This window comes from Manis pentadactyla, chromosome 11 (assembly GCF_030020395.1).
Source record: "Manis pentadactyla isolate mManPen7 chromosome 11, mManPen7.hap1, whole genome shotgun sequence".
Taxonomy (NCBI): Eukaryota; Metazoa; Chordata; class Mammalia; order Pholidota; family Manidae; genus Manis; species Manis pentadactyla.
Window position 1 is genome coordinate 10,962,645 of NC_080029.1, and position 23,255 is coordinate 10,985,899.

The window sequence follows — 23,255 nt, forward strand, 5'->3', positions numbered from 1 at the left end:
AGTTAATGATATTACAGTTACAATTTTACAGTGGTGTGAAGAACTGGTTAGTGTCAAGCATGCTTACTATTTCAAATTTACATTTATTTTTATTCACTCTTAGTGCAAAATATGTTACAATGTAAGAAAAATGACTACATGCTTTTTATTTTCCATGTACCTAATTTACCTCGATTTCCTTTGTCTTCTGTTACCCAATGTCCAGGGAAAAACAATTAATAATAATAAAAATAATTTCAGAATAGTTATGTAATACTTCTTAGCAATAAATAACTTAAGATTTAGTGTAATTATATTTTACTTTTAAAGGGATTAAATTTACCTTTTTGTGTGTGTGATGTATTAAACTTTGTAAGCTTATACTTTACAGTGAAATAATATCAACATTCCAGTTACTCCTGCCTGCCTGCATCTCTTATAAATACCATCAGATTTTCCGTCAGACTATATATTTTCCTCATATAACTCAATTACCCCTGAAAGTACCGCCTTTAAATGTTATATTCTTAATAAGCCCAGTCACCAAAAATCTGTTTTAATCCTGTAGGGTTCTACCCCGCTGAAAATTCCTTTAGAATCACAATGAATATAAATCAGAAATATTATTTCCCAAACTTCAGCCCTAAATCAGCCTACTACCAGCATCTTTTCAAAATTACAAGATGTGGATCTTACAGAAGTGGTGTAGAGAAACAACATTTTGCCTTAAGAATAAAATTAGCTGCAAATCATACATTAAAGCTATTCTTTAAATTAAGTTCAGCATTCTCATCAAACTTTTCCTTGGTGGGGGAAATACAGCATATCATTTTTTTCAAACATATGCTAGTATTTTTCCAAAGTGTGATATAATTTAACAAACACTAGTCAAATCATCTTTGGAGACTCTACTTTGATATTTTTCCCTCCTTGGATATGCAGGGTTCCCAAATCATAGGAGCAACAACTTCTACATGCAGGGAGGGAAGAATATCGGCATTGAAACAGTAAAACTTCTCTCTCACTGCCTTTAGATTTAGTAAGTGGTGAGGTTGAGAAAAAATGGCTGAAGATGAGTTATCCATGAAGCCAATTTTAAATTACCATTCATGTTTCAATGTAAGGAAATGTTTTCATTTGTGGAAAAACTTAAGAAGGGCTCATGAATAAATGTACAATGCATTGTGATTTTATGACGTTTTATGAAGTTTATTTAAAAAAACTTATTTCCCCAACCAAACTGTCTTCCTTGGGAATAAAACCATCTTCCCCATCTGAAATTCTTTCCCAGAATTCTGTTCACCCAACCAAAAAGAATATTAAGAATGCCCTGCTCAGAAGAGTTTGACCCAGAAGCCAACTTTTCACCTCTCCTTTTCCCTCCTGAGATCCTCTTTATCAAACATTTACTTTCAATATCAGAAAAAACCAACAGAAGACCTCTATGAGTATTGGGAAAGATGAGAAGTTGCCCTGAGGTATTTATAGCACACAAAATTAAGACATCAAATAAACTTTCTATAAGATTATAAATTTGGACATTTGAGTTGAACCCATGCACTAAACGTTTACTTGATCATGCTATACCTAAAGCTACTCTGTGGACCTTAAATCAGTCATTTAAGGTCTATATATTTTTCCTAAGCAATTAAAAATTACAAGTCAATTATGATTATTGAACTGTGACTAGAATCTCTTTTAAAAACTCTAATTTCTGAAGAGTTAGCACCAAATAGCTCCCTCCAAACTTAAAGGTTTTTAAAAAGATTTTATGTGCTAGCAGCTTGAATGGCACTAGAAGAAAGACTTGGAGAAAGAATTCAAAAAGAGGTTTGACCTAGGAAGACTGGAATGTTCTGCTAGGTAAAGGCAAGTCCTTAAAGAAGACCTTAGATGTTTAAAATATGGCTCCAGACTGTTTCTTATATAAAATGGACAGACTCCTCTCAGACAACTTTCCCTGCCTTAGACAGCAAAGAGGGGGATGAAACCAGATAATCTTCATAGTTGCCTCTAATAGTAAAAGCAAACAGAAACTAAACTCTGAGATTGTGCATAAACTGTGTGTCTGTTCCCACATTTAAGTCCCTACTGAATTAAATGAGTACAACTCAGCACTCAGATGAAATTTTGCCCAGGATGCCAAATTACTGCAAGATGAAGTAAATGCTCTATAAAGGTCCTGCCACAGATGAAATGTAAACTTAAGTCATTCAACTGAACAACATTTATTGATCCCCTTCTAAGACCAAACACTGTTCTAGGCTCAAGGACTAGCAAGCTGAGTAACACACAGGACTTGACTTGTACAAACCTAGAGTTTAGGGAATCTCCATGAACTCTAACATGAGTCTAATTATGGACCAATGTGGACTATTCAACTGCTGATACAGTCGATTATTGTAACATGTAATCCCCCCTGTCCAGTGGATTAAATTAATAGAAGTTAAACACCTAGGCTAATCTCTGCCTTTGGAAATATGTACAAAAGCCTACTGAAATCAAAGGCAGTTACATGAACGCATGAATACCAAAGGACACCTACTCTAAAAATGCAATTCTGACTCAGATGAAGCTACTGGAAATTCAAGTTGCATATTTTAACCAAAATAATAATTATTTTAACTTCCTTGAGAATATCCAAATGGAAAGACAGAGGGTTACTCTGTTAGTCTGAATTCTGAAAGCAAGTATTTCTCTATGTAAAAACTATATAAAATGCAAAGGGAACCCATCATGTTGGTAAGTAGAAAGTCTTAATGTTAATAATTTTGGACACCAAATATCCAGACCATCTTATTTGTCTTGAACTTCTAATAGCATAAATAAAATGAAGAAATATAAATATGATTATTATGGCTATATATACCAACAGTGAAAGTGATCATAACTTGGTCCAACCTATAGGACAATAGTTTTTTAAGTTCTGTATTTCCAATAAACAAAATAGATGAAAGATTTTTTTAAGAAAACAAAGCTGAGGTAGGCAAGAAGGGGGAAAAAATGCACTGGGTTCAACCCAAGATTTGAACCTGTAGGTTTTAAAGTCCAACCCATGACATGTTATATTCCTCAGTGTTTTCTTTCTTTTTCCCACTTAGGGTGTGTGTGCCCCATTGGTTTTTTGACTCTGCTCTGACCTGTTATCCACAGTGAATTGCTGAGTGGGAGATAAAACATCTGGGAATTGAAACCCTGTCCACATCACCTCATGTACAGCTCAATCTAACTTCTGAAAAGATAGCAAATCTTTGCATCAAGCACTTCCTTTCTTGCCTTAACCTCAAGCACAGCCAACACTACTCTACGGACTCCAGCATAATGGATGCCACAATTCCCAAAGGCCAAACAAAATGTTTAACAAGAAAGTGCCTCTGTACTCAGACAACTACTAGTACTAGGGAGAAGCAGTATAGTACAATTGTTGAGAGAATGTGCTGTGGATTAGGACCATCACAGCGAAATGCTGGTGCCAACCCATACTAGAAATATTAACTTTGAACAATTTACTTAACTACTTTATGCTTAGGTTTCATTATCTGTATGATGGGTATAACAGCACAATTATTTCATGGAATTACTATAAGGGATTAAATGAAAATGACACATATAAATGCTTAGAACAGTGTTGGCACATACAATGACTATGGTTACACTATATGCAATGATAGTGACAGCTGTTGTTAGTACTACGAACATTAAGAGTTGATGTTGTTTCCTTTGAAAATGGGCTCAGCCCAATTGCACAGAATCTTCTCCCACAGCCGCTTGAATAAACTTCCTTAACACGGGTTTCACCATTAAAATGCTATCACCCATGATCATATTCTAATGATCCATTGCTCAAGAAAACAGAACAAACATAACTTCGGTATCCTAAATTTCTTAGCTTTTGGCACAATGACTAAGACCTAAGAAGTAAGCTTTAACGTGCCAACTAGGATGTCAGAGTTTCTTTGCAAAGGAATTCAACATTTGCTTCTTACTGAAGAGGGCCTCTCACACGGAGAACTTCCAGAATCTGTGATAAAGGATAAAGGAAAGTGTTTCCCACTGAGAACCTGACCTCAAACACAAAAGCAGAATCCAAGAGAACAGAATTGGATGCCTTGGTTGTACAAATTTATCTGATTATTACAATGAAAGCTGAGTTAATTATTCCACTGCAATTTTAAAAGGGAAATACCCTGTAACAAGGTCCTACACTTATTATGCAATTATGAAATCTATGAATCTGATAAACAGAATCTCTTCAACATAGAACAGGGACACTAAAGGTTCTAAAGAAGAAAAGATATTCCAAAGAATAAGAGCAAAAGGATTTCAGGACTGTAGAAGACTGGCAACTGACTTGACCTCATGAAGCTTCTTTCCACAAAGTATTCGGTCTGTCCGTGGCAAAGCCTTAGGCCACTGGGAACTCCAGAGCCACAACAGTCGTTTCAAATGGGTGTGTTTCCCTACCACCTACCTTACAAAGCTATTGTGGTATATAGCTACAAGAAACTGTAGCAGGTCAATTTATGTGTTTCCAAAATCAGGTTTGGAGTGAAAAGATCATAGTAAGGAAGAGACTAAGCCCTGGAAGTTAAGGGAAACCGAAGGTTCCACTCACTTAGATGTTATTTCCCGAACAACTGAATCAACTTGAGAGGCTCGCCTTTGCTTGTCTTCCTAAAGGGAATTGTGAAGCAGACAGGTACCTCCTGTCTCTCTCTGCCTTGTACGAAAAACAGTATTTATTTTTGTTTCTTTGTCCTCCATAGAATTTCCATATCAGTCATAAAGCATGTTGGACACTTTAAGTGCCACACATATTAAATAATTGTTATTACCATAAGTTATTCTTTGAGATGTAGGAAGTACTATTGCTGGACCTAAAATGCTACATGATTCTGATTTTAAGAGCATTCGTGTTTCCTATTCTTAATTTTAGCAATGTGGGGTCTCCTTTTAATCCCAGTGTATGGTATTATCAGACCTACAACTTTGGTCACTGTATAAATCTCTTGAAAAGACGTCGAGCTGAGGAAAGCCGGCAGTAGCCAGGCAGCCTTTGTGTTTTCAGTTAGGCCTGTGATCTGATCTGCTATACACACCCAGAGAACTTGAGTCTAGACTCTTCCGGCAGAGCACTAGAAAACATAAGGCCCTTCAAAACTTCCAGCTCAGTAAAAATTTAGGTCCCAATTAGTTCAGCAGTACTACCTAATAATTCTTTCAAAGTAGATGATATTTTTTAAACTTACCTTAACAAGGTCTGAGAAAAGTATTTCAGGGTGTTTGCAATATCTGTTCCCGAAGGTACAGGATAAATGTTGTGGAGAACCCGGTTATGATATTCCTGTAAGTACCGGATCTTGGAAGCAACTAGATAAAAGCAAAACAAAAAAAAAGAAGAATCATCTTGTAATACGTATAGATACACAGTTATTGTTTTTAGTAATCAGATACGTGAATTTAATCAGTATTTTCAGGAAAATATATAAATTTTTACTGGAAGTCCATAATAGAAACATTTACAAAAGACCTCTAATTTCTTGCAATCGTATTTAGCACACAAAATCATTTTTAGTTATCTAGTTTGTCATCTCATTCACAAATTATCCATTACTTTCTTTTATCACTAAGAAAGGCAGTACTACAAATCATTTTATAATCATCCCCAGGTTATCTTATTATCAGCAAAATAATAATAGGTATAAATCTCTGCTACCAGAAAATTCTATTTAACATTATTTAACTAAAGCTGAAAGAGTAAACTCAAAGGTCTTTCTACAACCCTCCAAAAATCCTAAAATATAGGGAGCCCACTGCACAATAGCATCAAGTGAAAACCAGATTTTTAACTCAATAAGGGATTATAAAAACGTGTTTTGTGAATGTTTGAACTGTGAGAATATGTTGGGTAGATTAACTTGGTGAGTATTAAGAATGAATACAATGATTGGGTAGTAATAAAAATAGAAAAAAATGAATGTCACATTTTTCTTCCAAGGAATTTCATAAATTAGGAGACTTCCTAATAGCTTTCTGAGCTTGGCTGCCCAGATCTTCTCAAGAATCAGGAGGGACTAAACAGGCTTATTTACCCTCCTAGACCTACCTGGAGTCACCAGCATTGTCCACATTCCTGACCTGACCTTTGACCTGGCTGCAGTGAATGGCCCAGTTCTATCATTCCTCTTTGCAAATCCCAAGGGGCCATGATGATCAACGGTTCTCAGGTCTCCTCTTCCACAGAGCTCTCAACACTGTCCATTTGTCCTTTCAATCTTTAAGGCTACCAAGGGAAGCCTTTTAGGTGGTATGGCTCACTGTCAGCAGTTAACAGAAGACATATCAAGTCCTGGAGAAGCAAGGCCTTGCTGTTCCCAACAGCCCATGGAAATTAGCTCCTGGATGCATCCTAACTGAAATGCTGGCTTAAGCAATTTAAAGAAAGTCAAAACACTTTTGATAGGTGTGGGACGTAGAATCACAGAATGATGAAATGTCAGAAGTGGAAGGGCCTTAGATGCCTTTCCCATAACCATTTCATTTTATCAGTATTTTACAGGTGGGGAAGATGAGGCACATAGGCAGTCAATGGCAGAGCTTGACTAGATCGTATAAACCCTGACTCCCATCCAGTGCTCTTTCCACTAGGACATCATCTAGAATACGATTCTGAAGTGAAGTCAATATGCAAATGGTGGGTATTCACTGCATGATATCAAAGCAGTTGAGTCTAAATCCCACAATACCATTTATCTAACTCGTCTTTTCTCCCTCCCACTACCAGCATTATTTCCATCATATGGTTGGTATTTTCCCACAAAAATAAGTCTAGACTATAGATAATACCTTGAGTCTGTACAGCACATCACTTCTGAAGAAAGCAATAAGTTTACATCCATTGCCTCAATTAAAACCTTAAGTGTTTGGTTGTAAGTAACTTTTTCCTGAGATAAAGTAAAAAGTGATACTTAAAAATGTTTCAATTAATAATCTCCAAAATTCCATTTTCTTCTCCATGTTTTTGATCTGCTGTTCATCATTTTTTAAATCCCATTATAGGGAACCCCAAATTGGTACGTCATTTCAGGTCCCAAATATCTGAGATGTTGGCTAAGCCAGGATCTGCTTTCTGCTCAGCCACCACCACAGTAAGGCTCTGCTACTATAACTTTTCTCAAGTTGCAATATTCCACAGATTTCTGTCAAGTATTTCAGGAATACCAGAATCATTCCACCACCTAAAAAAGGTGTTGATAGCACAGCTTGAGGACAATAAGCTCAAATGAGAAAAAAATTCATAGATCCCCCAGCTTGCTCTTATTTCAAGACTTACAAATCTGTCACTACACAATAATAGCAAGCATTTTAAAATGTGAAATAAATGAATATTATTTTTGTATTTCCTTTTTTAAAATTTAGCAATGGCTCCTTTCAACTAGTCTCCAAACATGCAAGGGAAAGCAGAGACAAGCATCACTCTTCTTTGATATCTTTTAATATTTTACAAGCATCACATTGTATTGTGTTTGTTTTACTTACCTGCTCATTTTTCTACATCAGGCTGTAAATTTCCTGAAGGCAAAAACAGTAGCTTACTCATGTCTCTAACCCAAGCCTAATATACTGCTTGGCACTTAGTAGGCACTTGATAAACTTGTGGGTTAAATGCACAAGTGAATTATTACTTTAATAATAGCACTTATCACTTGGGAATTTTTTGCATGTATACATATCTGTCTCCCACAATAGACTGTCAACTCTTCGTATCCCTAGTGCCAGATATCTAGTAGGTGCTCAGTAAATAACTGTGAGTGAAGATGGACAAAAGGAAGAAAGAAGGGGAAGGGTAGAGAGAAAGAAGAACAAAGATAGTGGTAAATAGTCATGGAAGACAATTATAGAGCCAGTTGGAAAAACATTCAAGCTAATTTTTGCTCTGGTGAATGCAACAAAACCTTAGCAGTCTTAGATTTATTTAACTTCCATATTTCCAGCAACTTGAGAACAGCCAGAAAGGTCCCTGACATATAGAAATTTGTAATTGTGCTGAAAACGTGAATAAAAGTCATTTACAGTCCAACTTGGCACACAAGAGATGATCCTCTGGCTTATTACCAAGCCCACATGAACACCCAACAGTCTTACCGCCCCATGGAGTTCTTGTTCTTTGCTCCAACCATATACCTGAATATTGCTGCAGAAACTCAGACCATTGGGTTGGCCAGATACAAACAAGTGGTCTCCAACTCAGCTGACCCGAAGGCTCCATTTCTCTTGGAGGCCCCTTCTCCCCTCTTCAGTCACTGTTTTATCCCTCTCCACACCCCTCCAAATATCACCACATCCTCTTTCCCCCTAATACTTTAAGAAAACAGAAGCTCTCTCTTATATTCTGACTTGTGTCCCCTCAAAATTCATATTTTGAAGTCCTCATCTCAAAACACGCCTGTATTTGGAGATAAAGCCTTTAAAGAGGCGATTAAGTGAGGCCTTGAGAATGGGCTCTAACCCAGGATGCTTGGCATCCTTATAAGAGATTAGGACATGGGAGAGACACCAGAGATACGTATGCACAGAGAAAAGGCCATGTGAGCACAGAGAGAAGGTGGCCATCTGCAAGTCAAAGAGGCCTCAAGAGAAACCAAACCTGCCAACACCTTGCTCTTGGACTTCTGGCCTCCAGGACAGCAAGAAATTTAATTTCTGTTGTTCACACCACTAGTCCGTGGTACTTTGCTGTGGAAGCCCTGGCAAACTGATTAATATACCAGCACAGGGGAAATCCTATCAAAGTGTAAGTTAGCTAGAGTCTGAGCTCTGCAATCAAACAGTTCTGGATTAAGACTCTGGCTCTATCTCTACTTAACCCAGTTTTCTCACCTGTAAAATGGGTATAATCATGCCAATTTCATGAGGCTGATGTAAATAACAAACCACTTACTGTGCCGATCACTTACCATAGTACCTAGTGTTCACTTAATACACAGTAGACTTCCAAAGCCTACCTGCATCTCCTTCTTTCCCCCTCCTGTCAGTCAGTCCACCTCCTATCATCAGTTTTCCTTTCTACATCATTAATCGCTCCCTCTCACTAAATCACTTCTATTGGCATTCAAATCAACTCTAGAATCTTGTTAAAAGGAAAAAACAAACATCCCCCTTGACTTAACATTCCCTTCCAGCCACTGGCCTCTCTCCTCAGAGGCAATACTACAGAGTCGTGTATACTTTATCATCTCTCCATCACTTCCAATTCTTTCTCCCATTCACTCCGGTCTGGCTTCCTCCACCACTCCACTTAATCTGCTTTTTCCACCATCACCTAAGCCTCCATGTTGCCAAATCCAATAGGCCCTTTCTGGCCGTCCCTTCACAGACCTGCAGTGTGTTCCATGCAGCCAATTCCTCCCTCCTGGAAACTCGCTCCTGCTGGCTTCCCTGGCCCCACATTTTCCTGGTCTCCCTACTTCCTCATGTATCCCTCTCAATGAGCTATGCCACCACCACCACCCCATTACTCAATGTTTAAAGGTTGGAATTCTTTAGGGCTCAGCCCTAGACTCTCAGTTCCTCTGTCCCCATATTCTCTCCACAGGCAACCCCATCCATCTGCAGGGCTGGCAACACTACCTGTGCCAACTGGTCTTAAATGTGTTTCTCCATCCCAGACAGGTAGCTCTTCTAAGTAATAGACCTCATCTATTCAATTCTTCCACTAGAGAACTTAAGAGAAACTGCAAAGTAAATGTCCAACACTGAACTCTTATTTCACCCCTCACCCTCAAAAAAACCTACTCAACCATCTATGCAATCCACCAAGTCATTCCAGCAAAGTATTCCACGAATCATCTTTGACAGGTCCTCTTCTCTCTCCCTCAGTCCCTTAATTCAATCTGCCACTGAGTCCTGTCAGTGCTACCACCAAAACATAGCTCCAAACTACCTTCTGTTCTTTATCTGCACTATTATTACTGGGAACCACCACCTCCCAGTTGAGTCTACCAGCATCCTTACTCATCTTCCTGTTTCTCTCTTGCCTCTCTGCATTCTTTCTCTTCAGAGCAGCCAAAGAAATCTTTCTTAAGTATAAACCATTTCATGAAAACCCTTCAGGGCTGCCCATTGCCCTCAGAATAAAATCCAAAATGCTTAATTACACCAGCTCCCTACCTACCTTCCAATCTCGTCAGACCACAAGAACCAGACACACTGACTCTTGCCCCAGTTTTTTTTAACACAAAGCTATTTTTTTACCTGAAAACCTTTATGTGTGCATGTCCCTCTTCCTAGAATATTTTTTCCTATACATTTTGTCTGGCTGACTCCTATCCATACTTCAAGGCTGACTGAAAATGTCGTTTCCCCTTGGAGGTCTTTGCTGATTTCCGGGTCTAAACTGATTCCCTTTCCTCCACCCCCATTTTTCTCAGTCACAATAGTCTGTTCTTCTTTTCACAGTAGGTAGCACAATTTTTTAAAATATACTTAAAATTTGAGTGTTTGCTGACCATCCCTCCCAGCTGGACAGTAGGCTCCATGAGCTATGTCTCTTGTTCCCCAGTGACCAGTGGGTGCTGAAAAAGCTGGGTCCTAATAAGGATGAAAGGAAAAGAGGGAGGGAGGGGTGAGTGCCTTTTACAGTGGTTGAACATCATTTCGTTATGAAATAGCCAAGAAAGCCAACTGTTAAACCTATAGATGAAAATGAAGAAGACACAAAAAGGAGTCTAACAAAGTCATGATGTCCATCCAGGCATGTATGGGTCTCGTCTCTGCTCTCTGCCACTTCACGACTCATCCTATCCCCATCATTTCTCAGAAGCTTTGCTACATTTTGAGAAAAAAAGCCACAAAAGCAAAATTCAGTCTTATAATAATGAATGACTTCAACAAAATATAAAAATACTTCAGCAAAATTGGGATTATATAAATTTAAAATCATTTTTTCTTTAAATCTTAAGTATTTTCCTATGTCACTAAATATTTTAATAGTGACCCATTCCTTTTTTTTTAATTTTTTTTTAGCTATGCTCATTACAATAAAGGTAAAAAATTCAGTTAAGTGCAATGAAGAAAATAAAAATCACCTAAAGGCCCACTATTCCAAGACAACTGTAACTAACACTTTGGTGTATTACCCATCTAGAAAATTTTCTGTGCATAAATATATGTTTACAAAACAGGATTATAATGTATATGATTTCAGAATCTGCTTTCTTCAGCTTCTATCAGAAATACATTTATACATCATCATTTTAATGGCTTCATAGTTTTCCTTTAGGTAAGTGGATCATAATTTATCTCACCAATCATCTGCTTGTGAGGTTTGGGGTTTTTTTTCACTATTCTATTCAATGCTGCAAAGAATATCCTTTTAAGTATGTATACATAAACCTTTAGTTACTTCCTTAGAATAAATTTTGGTCATGGAATTGCTGAATCAAACAAGAAACGCTCATGATTGAAAGCTTTTGGTCATAATTGAGACCTTTACCTTCAAAAAGACAGTATCTCCTTAAACACCAGTAGTGTACATGTGAATAATAATATTTAATGAACATGCATTACTTATCAGGTGCCCCATATACATTATTTTTAATCCGCACAACAACTTTTACAAGTGGCTGTTATCATTTCCTTTAAAGCTCAGTAAACCAAAGCTCAAGATTAAGTAACTTGTGCAAAGGCACAAAGCTAGTAAATGATAGAACTGATAGTTTAACTGGCTATAAAAGCCAAGCTTTTCCACCAAACCACATTGTTCTTTATAATTATTTTTACTGACTTAATAATATTTACCTTATGCTATAGCATGAAATATTAAAACTACTATTATTTCACTATTATTTCATCTGTAGGTTGTTTTCAATATTTCATTTAGTAACACTATAATGATCTGATGAAATATTAGACTAAATCTGTTTATTTTTTTAGAAAACACAAAACTTATTTACTTCACTAATCCCACACTTTTCTTCTTGAAAAACCAAATCCCTTTCATTCTGAAGGCCTATTTTAAGAATCATACACTCATGAAGCCTTCTGGGGGATCCAGACATTATCACTATGTCCCTTTTCTGACTACTCAGAACACTCATTATCTGCCTGAAAAATTGTCACTTAATTATATAAATTTATCACTGATATTAGAGGTTCTAGATGATTCTAAAGTATTTTATGTTCACAAATCTAGTATCCCTAAGAACACTTGGAGATCTTTGAGGACATAACTATCTTATATATCATTTATTACCTCTTTAGAACTTGTCACAATGCTAGATACATATAAGATGGTCAACCTTAACACAGTGGTTGAAATGAACTGAATGTTTAAATGTCAGCTATCTGATAGCCCATGAATGTTCTTTTAAAAAATTTGTTAAAATTCTAATATCATTTGCACAAATAATTTCCAGACAAAATTTGTTTGTATAACATTTAAGTAATGGAGAACTCTTTTTCATAATTTATTTTCCTCCCATTTCTCATTCAACAGAACTTCAGATAATCTTTTCACTTGACATATTCCAAAGATTTTTATTCATTCTTCATTATTATTTGCAGTATTAATCCATTTTTTTCTTCCAATAGGTAACATGTCAGCAAGTGGCTCTATCATTTACCTCCTATGTGTCCATGGCAAGTCACTTTTCATGACTTGGGACTGTAAACATGCTGGGTATTTCTCACAATGTCCTGCAGAGAGCTCTGGGATGCAGCGCGAGAGCAGCGGGAGTTCCCACCTACAGCTGTGTGTGACCTCAAGCAAAGCATTTAATATCTCTGAGCCTCAGGGGTTCTTGTTTATTTGTTTTGTTTTGTTCTGTTGTGCTATTGCCAAATGAGAAATTAAAATAACACTTCCCCCACATTCTTTGCAAAACTGATTATTAGCATTATAGATTGAAAGCATATATCCTAATTCCATCTTATTTTTTATTGGTTTCTTTTTCCACTACTTAAAGTCCAAGCTTTATGGATTTTTTCCTGTCATTGCCCCCCTTTTAAACCATTCATCTTCTTTTCAGTCTAACCTTTCGTTGAGGCATGATAAACATAAATAGAGTACTTTGAAACACTTCACAAATTTGGATTGCTATAAATACTCATCACAATGGCTAAAGTAAAAATTATGCCTGGTACCTTTTCATTTCTTCTCTTGATTGGAGGATCAGCAAGAAATAAGATATCCTTCTTAATCACCCTGCATATCTGTCTTAATTCACTATTTTTGTGTATCTCAAAAGTCTCTCATGTCCAACAATTTATACTTCTTGGTCCAACTGGTTCTATCTAGAAATCATCTCTGAAGTCTGCTCTCTCCTCCAACTACACTGACATCACTTTAATGTAAGCCTGCAAAATCTCTTGCCTACATTATTGCTGTGATATCCAGACTGATACCCTTCTGATCCCTTTTTCACATGATCCTCCAGAGTAATCATTCTAAAATTCTAATCTTCCTCATTTCCTGTTGGTAGAAACTCAAATAATTAACTTGGCGTATAGAGTCCAGCATGAACTAATCCCTGCCCAGCTATCAAGCTTCACCTTCTATCTTTTCCATATGCACCACACTTCAGCCACACTGACTTTTTTCAGAACCCCAATTAATAATGCTCTTAACTTTTCCTTGGTTTTATACACTATTCTCTCTTCAGGAATGCAATCCATACTTCTCTGCCTGGCCAACTCTTAAGAATTCTCAAAATGCAACTGTAACCAATTTCACTACAGATAACGAACCCTCCCTACCCAAAGGTACAGTGGATGCATATCTTCAGTGCTTTCACAACACACATGGCTTTCTTCTGTCACAGCATTCACCACTGTAAATTAACTCCTTCACTATTTCCTCCGCTCAGATGATATCAGATCCTTGCCATCAGACCAGCTCTTCTATTTTTGTATACCCAGCATTTAATAAGTGTCTGGTCCTAAATACATGTTTGATAAATGAATGAATTCACATATTACATGATTGTTGGTACAACAAAGCTGTTTAGAATTTATATTCCTTTCATGGACTAGTTTTGGATCTTGGATGTGACACCAATTCTCTCCACCTCTTCTTCCCATTTCTTGTAGGAAGGACAATTTGTATCACAAGAACTACTGCATCACTTTCTCCCAAAGTCTCCAGTTTCCCATAAGCCATTTTGTGGTCTGGCTGAAAGCTGACTAAAGGCTGAGGATGGACTTACGTCTGCAAGGATGGAGAGAGCACAGAATAGCTATTCCAAGAGTCAGAGGCACAGACGGGGACAGACGGGGAGCCCAATTCAGGGAACTAGCTGCATAAGAAACCAGGCATGGCCTTAGGATCATAGGATGGTACGTGCCCTCTCTCACCTGACCAGCTCAGGGAACAGAGACAGAGCAGAAGAAAATAAATAGTCCTCAGCCTCTGAGCCAGTCTCAACTGAGGATTAGAGGTATGTACCTCTAGGTGCAGGAAAGTGAAACAACCTTCAGAGAGGCACACCCCTAGGTGTGTGAAAAATAATTTTAGGGGGAGAAGGAGAAAATGTACAAGACTTATTAGCATAGCTTAAATTGATCCCTTTCAGTTCAGAATGAGTTAGGCTTGCTTCATCTTCTGTGTAAGGACCACAGAGAACTCCTGCATGCAAAAAGTGTCCACCCATACTACCCCAGTGGGCATGAAACTTGAACCCATGATACTGTTAAAGAACTCACACTAAGGGAACTTTGGTTGGAAGATAATGTTAAAGAAACAGTTTGGAGTTCGGTCTGATACTCACAGAGCCCAAAATTCAAATGACCTGTCTCCTTTGAGCCCATAGCATTCAGAAGGCCTCATTAGCATAACGGCATCTTTTCTGTTTACCCTTTATTTTCACATGGAGCTTTTTGGGGAAGAGGGGTTTGGTTTTGATCTTTTTATTTGTTTACTTTTTATTATGGAAATATGAACACATCCAAGTAGAGAGCAAAATACAACGAAGCCTGTGTGCCCAACACTCAACTGTGCTAGTCACCATCCATTCCTTTCCACAATTCTCTCCATCAGATCCTTTCACTTGTCAATACTTTAGTATAATCCCTGATTAATGAAGATGTTTATAACCTAATCAGAATACTACGATTACACCCAATAAAATTAATAAATCCCTTAATATCAGGAGCCACACCGGATTTCTGAGGGGCACTGTACAAATTCCTTAGCAGCCCTTCCTTGTTCCCTTCCAATGTCACAACTATAACCTGCATACCAGGCTCCCAACGAAGGCCCCAAGAACACAGAGAATACACGCCTCTAGTCTCTTATTTCCACTTCGGTCCCCATGTCCCAGCTTCTCCAAACCCTTCCATTTATTTCATTATCCACCTGTGGTTTTCTGCAGCTACTCCAAGAGATGCCTCCACCCTCCTCCTCATCCCACCCCCAGCAATTAGAGGTTTCACAAAAAAAAAAAAATTCCATTTTACAGATGGAAAATGGAGGAACCAAGAGTTCAAAGCATATAGAAAATTAGGCTCAACTAAAATTAAAACCCAACTGTCATTTGAATTCAGGCTTTTCTACTTATTAGCTATGAGAACGTGGGCAAAGTAATGGACTTCTCTGAGCCTCAGTCTCCTAACCTATAAAATGGGGATGGTGGTATCTATCTCACAGGGTTGTTGTAAGGGTTTTAAAACATTACATGTATAAATACCTATCACAATGACTGGCACATACAAGATAATAAATTGCTACTAAAATCAGCAGTTACAAGTGAGATCCTTCTCCTCCTTCCCCAAATGGAAGAATCTGTAAAGTAAGGAAAAGAGCAGTGATATGCCATCAACAAAATCAAGCATGACTCCTACACACACGCGCGCACACACATGCACACACACAAATCTGTTACTGCATTTGATACTGAAATCCGGAAATCCAGTTCTATATTCAGAGACTCATTTTTTTAAGACAAAATATAGCTGATAATAAAGATATTCAGAAATGGAGACGGGGAGAGAACAATGCAACAAAGCGTTGTTTGGGAGCTCTAACAAGAACCAGAGTTCTTCAGAAATCCTTGATCAAAGAAGGATCCTTCCTCTTTCACTGAAAGCAAATCTCCATAGAAAATACAAATGAAGGGTGGTGGGAAAAGATACACATACTTAGACAGCCAAAACAATCGAATCTCACCCCAACGGCACAAGGATGTCAGATATCACAAATCTCATTGTTAATTCTTCCAAATATTCATATGATCACATATATATTTTTCAGTCAGTTTTAGTTCCAGGTGGCAAAACTTTACTCGGCACTTTCAGCAGGCAGGAGAGCTCAGCAAAGAACACTCCTGTTCTTTGGCAAGCGACTGTAACACCATCATCACCGTCACCCTCACCACCATCATCAATTACATGTGCATAGCCATTTACATTTTTCCAAGCACTTCTACATAATTTGGTGACATTTTTGAGCACTTAACATGTGAAAAACAATATACCTCAGGACTTCTAGGGAACTGTAGACATTACACAAAAGTTAAGCAGCAAAAGCAAAGGAAAAGATATCAGTTCTTAATCATCCACCAGATATTGACTGAACACTCCCACATGCTAGACACTTCCAAAAGTGGATAAACAAACAATAAAAAAGATATAATCCTCATCCTCCAGGTCACAAATAATCACAGTAATGATTCTAAATTCTGTTTACTTTGTGCCAATAAACAAAAATAATAGTTGTATTATTACAGTTATTTGCATATTACCAATGAGAAAATGTGGAGATCTTATAAGCCTCTATACCAAGGGTTACCGAGACATTAAGTGACTTGCCAAGGACACATAGGAGGTAAATGATAGAGCCACTTTTGACATGTTACCTATAAAGAGAAACAATTGAACTAGTTGTGACCCACCATGCAAGTGTAGCACATTAAAAAACCACATAGATACATCATCCAGTGCTTTCACACATGAATTAGTGAGACCTAACCACTTGCCGGCTGGAAAAAGTCTTTACATGAAAACACTTCATTTGCCAGAGAAGGGGCACCTGCAACAAAGAAAAGTCAACTGATTGCTATTCCGGGTTCTATTGCACTATTGGTCAGGAGGGCTTGTTCTAGGAACTTTGAAAGTCAGATACATTTCATGGAGTGATGGAGAAAGTGATAATGTTGGTGAATTCTGTTCATGCGTTTGGTGGATATTAGTAATAATTTGAAATGGAATACAGAGTTTATTTCATATTAATGCAGTCATGTTAGGTTATAGAAGCTTTTTTTTAAAAGTTTATTGGGCAACTTCCTCAGATCAAGATTTTGAAACTGAAGAACCTAAGAGGCCAAATTTAAAGTACCTTCCATCCCATCACAAGCTTGTACTTGCTTTCCAGCATAACAAGACATCTAAATACTGCACTTGAAACTACAGGGATGGGAGGATGGGGGTGGGAAGGAAGGAAAACAAGAGCATTGCTGATTTTTCAAGGAAGTATAAATCCAGACATATGGATTGAGCAGACAAAAACTAAACTGCTAAACTGTGTTGAGCTCTCAATACTCATAGATTTTTGAGGAACCAAGGAGCTATTTCACGGAAATTAATTTCAGAGATATGCAGAGGTTGATAACTATGAATTATCTTTCAGTTTTTACATCTGAGTGCAATACTTAAAACATATCTGAATTATCAACCACCTATCCAATCAATGTGGCTCCATTTCAAATGAAAATGACTGCACCAGACATAAATTATAGTCCCTAAAAAGATGCAGATAATCCAGAATTGCCTAAATAAGAACATGAATTACAGACAGCACTGTCCTGAAATGTAAATACCTTGTTACATGGACAAACTCCAGGAAATATTTTGGATTCTACTTTCCTGATAAAGTATATTCTCTTCCACAACAGTGCTAAAGTCCTAAAGACAGTACTAAAGTTGAGATTTATGGTCAACCTGGAGCTAAATTTCAGATGTGGCATGACTCAGAACATCTACATAATACTCCAGAATAATTCAGTCCCTCATATAACATTTTCTCTAATTTGTTCAACATTGAACAAAAATTAAATATAAAATGATAACTCTTTAGAGACTCTTTTTAAGATTCTTAGAGACATAACATTTCTTTAGTATTTACTATGTGCCAGGTGCTGTTCTAAGCACTTTAACCTTTTAACACATATAAACCTCACAACAATCCTGAGGTAGTGCTGTTTTATTCCCTTGCTCTTCTTTTTCAAATACGAAAAAACAGAGGAGAATTTTCCATTTTTAAAAAATCATGCAGTCATCATATAATTTGTTCTTTCACTCATTCAGCAATAATTACTGAGAGTCAACTAGGTGCCCAATACCGGCATATGACAGTGCAGGAGACAGCTACAGCCCTAACTCCCAAGACGCTCGTGGCAAAGAGTGAAAGACAGACAAAAAGGACAAAAATTGCTTCAAAGGTTGATAAAGAAACATACAGGGAGCTAAAATACAGAATAAAGAAGGAGATAGGGAATGACTCCTTTACAAACTGTGGTTTGGGAAGGGCTCTCAGAAGAGATTATATTTAAGACATAAAGAATGAGATGTTGGACAATAAAGAGTGGATAACAGTGACTGCAATGGGGTATGGGTGGGGACTTGATAGTATGGGTAAATGTAGTAACCACATTGTTTTTTCATGTGAAACCTTCTTAAGAATGTATATCAATCATATCTTAATAAAAATAAATAAAAATAAAAATTTTTTTTCAAAAATTCATATGGAAACACCAAAGACCCCGAATAGCCAAAGCAATCCTGAGAAAGAAGAATAAAGTAGGGGGGATCTCACTTCCCAACATCAAGCTCTACTACAAAGCCATAGTAATCAAGACAATTTGGTACTGGCACAAGAACAGAGCCACAGACCAGTGGAACAGATTAGAGACTCCAGACATTAACCCAAACATATATGGTCAATTAATATTTGATAAAGGAGCCATGGACATACAATGGCGAAACGACAGTCTCTTAGTTGATGTTGGCAAAACTGGACACCTACTTGTAGGAGAATGAAACTGGACCATTGTCTAACCCCATACACAAAAGTAAATTTGAAATGGATCAAAGACCTGAATGTAAGTCATGAAACCATAAAACTCTTAGAAAAAAACATAGGCAAAAACCTCTTAGACATAAACATAAGTGACCTCTTCTTGAACATATATCCCCGGGCAAGGAAAACAACAGCAAAAATGAACAAGTGGGACTATATTAAGCTGAAAAACTTCTGTACAGCAAAAGACACCATCAATAGAACAAAAAGGTACCCTACAGTATGGGAGAATATATTTATAAATGACACATCCAATAAAAGCTTGACGTCCAAAATATATAAACAGCTCACCCACCTCAACAAACAAAAAACAAATATCCAATTAAAAAATGGGCAGAGGAACTGAACAGACAGTTCTCCAAAAAAGAAATACAGATGACCAACAGACACATGAAAAGATGCTCCACATCACTAATTATCAGAGAAATGCAAATTAAATCCACAGTGAGGTATCACCTCACACCAGTAAGGATGGCTACCATTCAAAAGACAAACAACAACAAATGTTGGCAAGGTTGTGGAGAAAGGGGAACCCTCCTACACTGCTGGTGGGAATGTAAATTAGTTCAACCATTGTGGAAAGCAGTATGGAGGTTCCTCAAAACACTCAAAATAGACTTACCATTTGACCCAGGAATTCCACTCCTAGGAATTTACCCTAAGAATGCAGCACTCAAGTTTGAAAAAGACAGATGCACCCCTATGTTTATCGCAGCACTATTTACAATAGCCAAGAATTGGAAGCAACCTAAGTGCCCCTCAGTAGATGAATGGATAAAGAAGATGTGGTACATATACACAATGGAATATTATTCAGCCATAAGAAGAAAACAAATCCTACCATTTGCAACAACATGGATGGAGCTAGAGGGTATTATGCTCAGTGAAATAAGCCAAGCGGAGAAAGAGAAATACCAAATGATTTCACTCATCTGTGGAGTATAAGAACAAAGGAAAAACTGAAGGCACAAAACAGCAGCAGAATCACAGAACCCAAGAATGGACTAACAGAGGATCAAAGCCTAATTTGGCTACCCAGAAAATGAATTAAGATACGATATGAAGAAGAACTTCCAACATCAGCATTCTCTGGAAGAGTCATTCCAGAAGATAATCATCAAAAACCTTCAACAAAGATCCTGGTGCTGTTGCAGTTGTAGCTGCATTCATCCCACCGGTTCCTGGACTTGCCATTGGAATGAAGAAAGAGATATCTAAGCTGGCCTGTGCATACAGTAAAACAACAAATTTGACTGGATCTATACTGTCGGAACTCAACCAAGAATTAGGAGAAGTACAAGTTGCAGTGCTCCAAAATCTTGCGACTATAGACTATCTAGTGTTAAAAGAACATATGGGATGTGAACAGTTCCCAGGAATGTGTTGTTTTAATTTGTCTGATTTTTCTCAAAATATTCAAATTCAGTTAGACAATATCCATCATATCATTGATAAGTTTTCACAAATGCTTAGGGTGCCTAACTGGTTTTCTTGGTTTCACTGGATATGGCTGGTAATTGTAGGTCTGCTTTGGTTATGTAGCTGTATTCCTATTATGTTATGTGTGCACACAATTTAATTAGTAATTTAAAACCTATACACGCTTATGTTACACTACAAGAAGATATGTCAAAGAAATAATCAAACTTCCCATGTTTTCTTCCGTCTGCTACTTCTATAGCTTCTCTTCTTCCTTCATAATTACAACCCCTAAGTAGAATTCGTGCCTCATATCGAAATTACCGAGTATCATAATTCTTCCAAGTGGTAAAGATACTTCAAGACAAATGCTGGGCATAGAAGCCACAGGACATAAATCTGCAAAAAAAAGTAAAAAGCTAACCTTTTCAAACAATATTGCTTCTCTCTCACTTGCCAACTTTACATTTTCCTGTATGGCCCCAGAAGATGACTGGTTAGCCAGAGACAGGTAAGATTCCTCAAGGGAGGAACAACCTAAGACAGGCACAGTCACAGGGGGGCCATCAGGTGAGAAACTGGAGATCAACAGAGGTGAGGCTTAGAACCTCACCCCCCTGTTTTGAGAAAAATCTTCTGCATCGGTGGATGTTTTGTTGTCCTTGTCTAGCTTGGATTAATACTTAGTCTGTAGGCACACACCTGATCATCTACATTTGCCCTCTTACAGCACTAAACTATGTTTTCTACCTTTATCTTGCATCTACCTACCACTTCAGCATTTTATTTAAAAAAATAATAATAATAATAATAAGGGAGAAATGTGGGATTCACATATAAATCAAGTATAAAAATCAAACGAATAATCATAATTGACCTGATTGTTTATAGTTCATGATGCGTGATCAAAACTGAAAGTCTCTGTGATGACTGCCCTTACACTGTTCACATGTAAGAACTTATTCACTATGTAAGAACTTGTTCACCATGTAACAACTTGTTCGTTATGCTTCAGAAGATTGGAGACTGTTGAGAATTAGCCCTGGGGTTGATTAATGATTGTGCATTGAGACCCCTATACAGAATTTTATTGTTGTTAACAACCATATGATCAATAAATATGAGAGATGCCCTCTCAAAAAAAAAAAAAGATAAATAAGTAGACATCAAAGGATCAAGATTATGTCAATGTAACTGGTACATTATGCTGGAAAAGCAAACAACGTATTTGAACTTTGTCTTTCCTTAACTACTATGGAGTTTTTCATTTTTCCTAGCATTTTTTTTATGCAATAGAAATATCTGTTATATTGGCTTCTACTTGAAATATATCCACCGATTGAATCATCAAAAAACAAATAAATAAATAAATAATTTTTAAATAAGTAAGAGTGGATAAGCATTTACAGGTTAAGACTACAAAGTGGACACAGTCATCTAAAGCATACACTCCTGAAATGCCACCAAACTACAGCAAAAGGATTTTTTTTAAGACAAGGAAAAGGGGACAACAGGCAAAAAGACACACAGCACTGTAACTCTGGAAACTTCAAAGCCAAGAGACAAGGAGCAATTGAGTTAGCAGGCCAGAGAAAGTCAAATCCCAGGCCAGCGGTGAGGAAAGCTGAGAATGAATGATGCGCATCTCAGAATGTCAAAGGCATGGAATTGGTGGCACCAGATAGTTCTAGAACTAAAGGTGAGTAGCAGGAATTTGAGCTTAAAAGAAAAAAAAAAGGGATTGGCAGAAAGCTATTTAAGAAGCGACTGGGTCGCTAAATTCTCTCCCCTCCCTCATCCCCTAGAGAGCACTTCTCCCCAGCTCAGTGGATCTGAAGTTTTTTATCTAAATAGAGTAGAAAACAGAGGATCTCTGGGATGGAAGAAACCAAGTAGAGCTAAAGACCAGGGCAACCCACCTAAACCAAAGGGATTCAGTGGTCATATGAAGTGTGAATACTGAACACAGAGCCCCTAACATCTGGCAGCCAGGCACTTATACTTTCAGCCTCTTGTTCTCTCCTTCCTTCTTGAATCTGACCAAAGAGGAAAGACTGGAAAGCAGACTGTGAAATCAGGGGTTCCCCAATAAATGGACCACTAACATACTCAGGTCAGCTTCTTAGTCCCAACCTTAATCATGAGCAGAAAGCAAAGGACAGCCAACCATCTAAAGAATGCCTCTAACATGGAAGACAGACCACAAGGAACAGAAAATCAACTTGGAGAAAAAGAATCTATGTCAGAGAAGAAAACCTTAAAAGAAACTTATTGCTTTCAGAAAGATGACTCTACCCACGAATGAATGTCAAGGTGCTATTAAAAAAAACAACATACACAGAACAAAATGAAAAAGAGTTCTTACAGATTACAAACATGATCGAAGTAATAATCAACAATCAACAGAAAGACTGTAAGATATAGTTGAGGAAATTTCCCCAAAGTACACAAAAGGCAGACAAAATAAGAGAGAAACGATTAATTCAGGGGATCCACCATCAGAATAAAAGGAGTTCCAGGAAAAAGGCGATTACAAAACTAGAGGGATTAAAATCATTAACAAAATTTGTTAAGAAATATTTAGAAAGGGGAGGGGCGGAAGATGGCAGCGTGAGTAGAGCAGCGGAAATCTCCTCCCAAAACAACATATATCTATGAAAATATAACAAAGACAATTCTTCCTAAAGACCAGAGGACACAGGACAACATCCAGACCACATCCGCGCCTGAGAGAACCCAGCGCCTCGCGAAGGGGGTAAGATACAAGCCCCGGCCCCGCGGGAGCCGA

General features: G+C 37.6%; 1 protein-coding gene across 6 annotated transcripts in view; it reads right to left on the bottom strand.

The window, feature by feature from the left end:
• Nucleotides 1-23,255, bottom strand: part of UNC79 (unc-79 homolog, NALCN channel complex subunit) — a 249,130-nt gene that overhangs the window by 191,872 nt on the left and 34,003 nt on the right. For all 6 annotated transcript variants that reach the window (XM_036882400.2, XM_036882399.2, XM_036882395.2 and 3 more), the window contains exon 2: nucleotides 5,229-5,349. Coding sequence is in view for 5 of the 6 variants with exons in the window: in XM_036882399.2 (XP_036738294.2) it covers nucleotides 5,229-5,349 (121 nt within the window). In the remaining variant the exon portion in view is untranslated. The remainder of the gene's footprint in view (nucleotides 1-5,228; nucleotides 5,350-23,255) is intronic.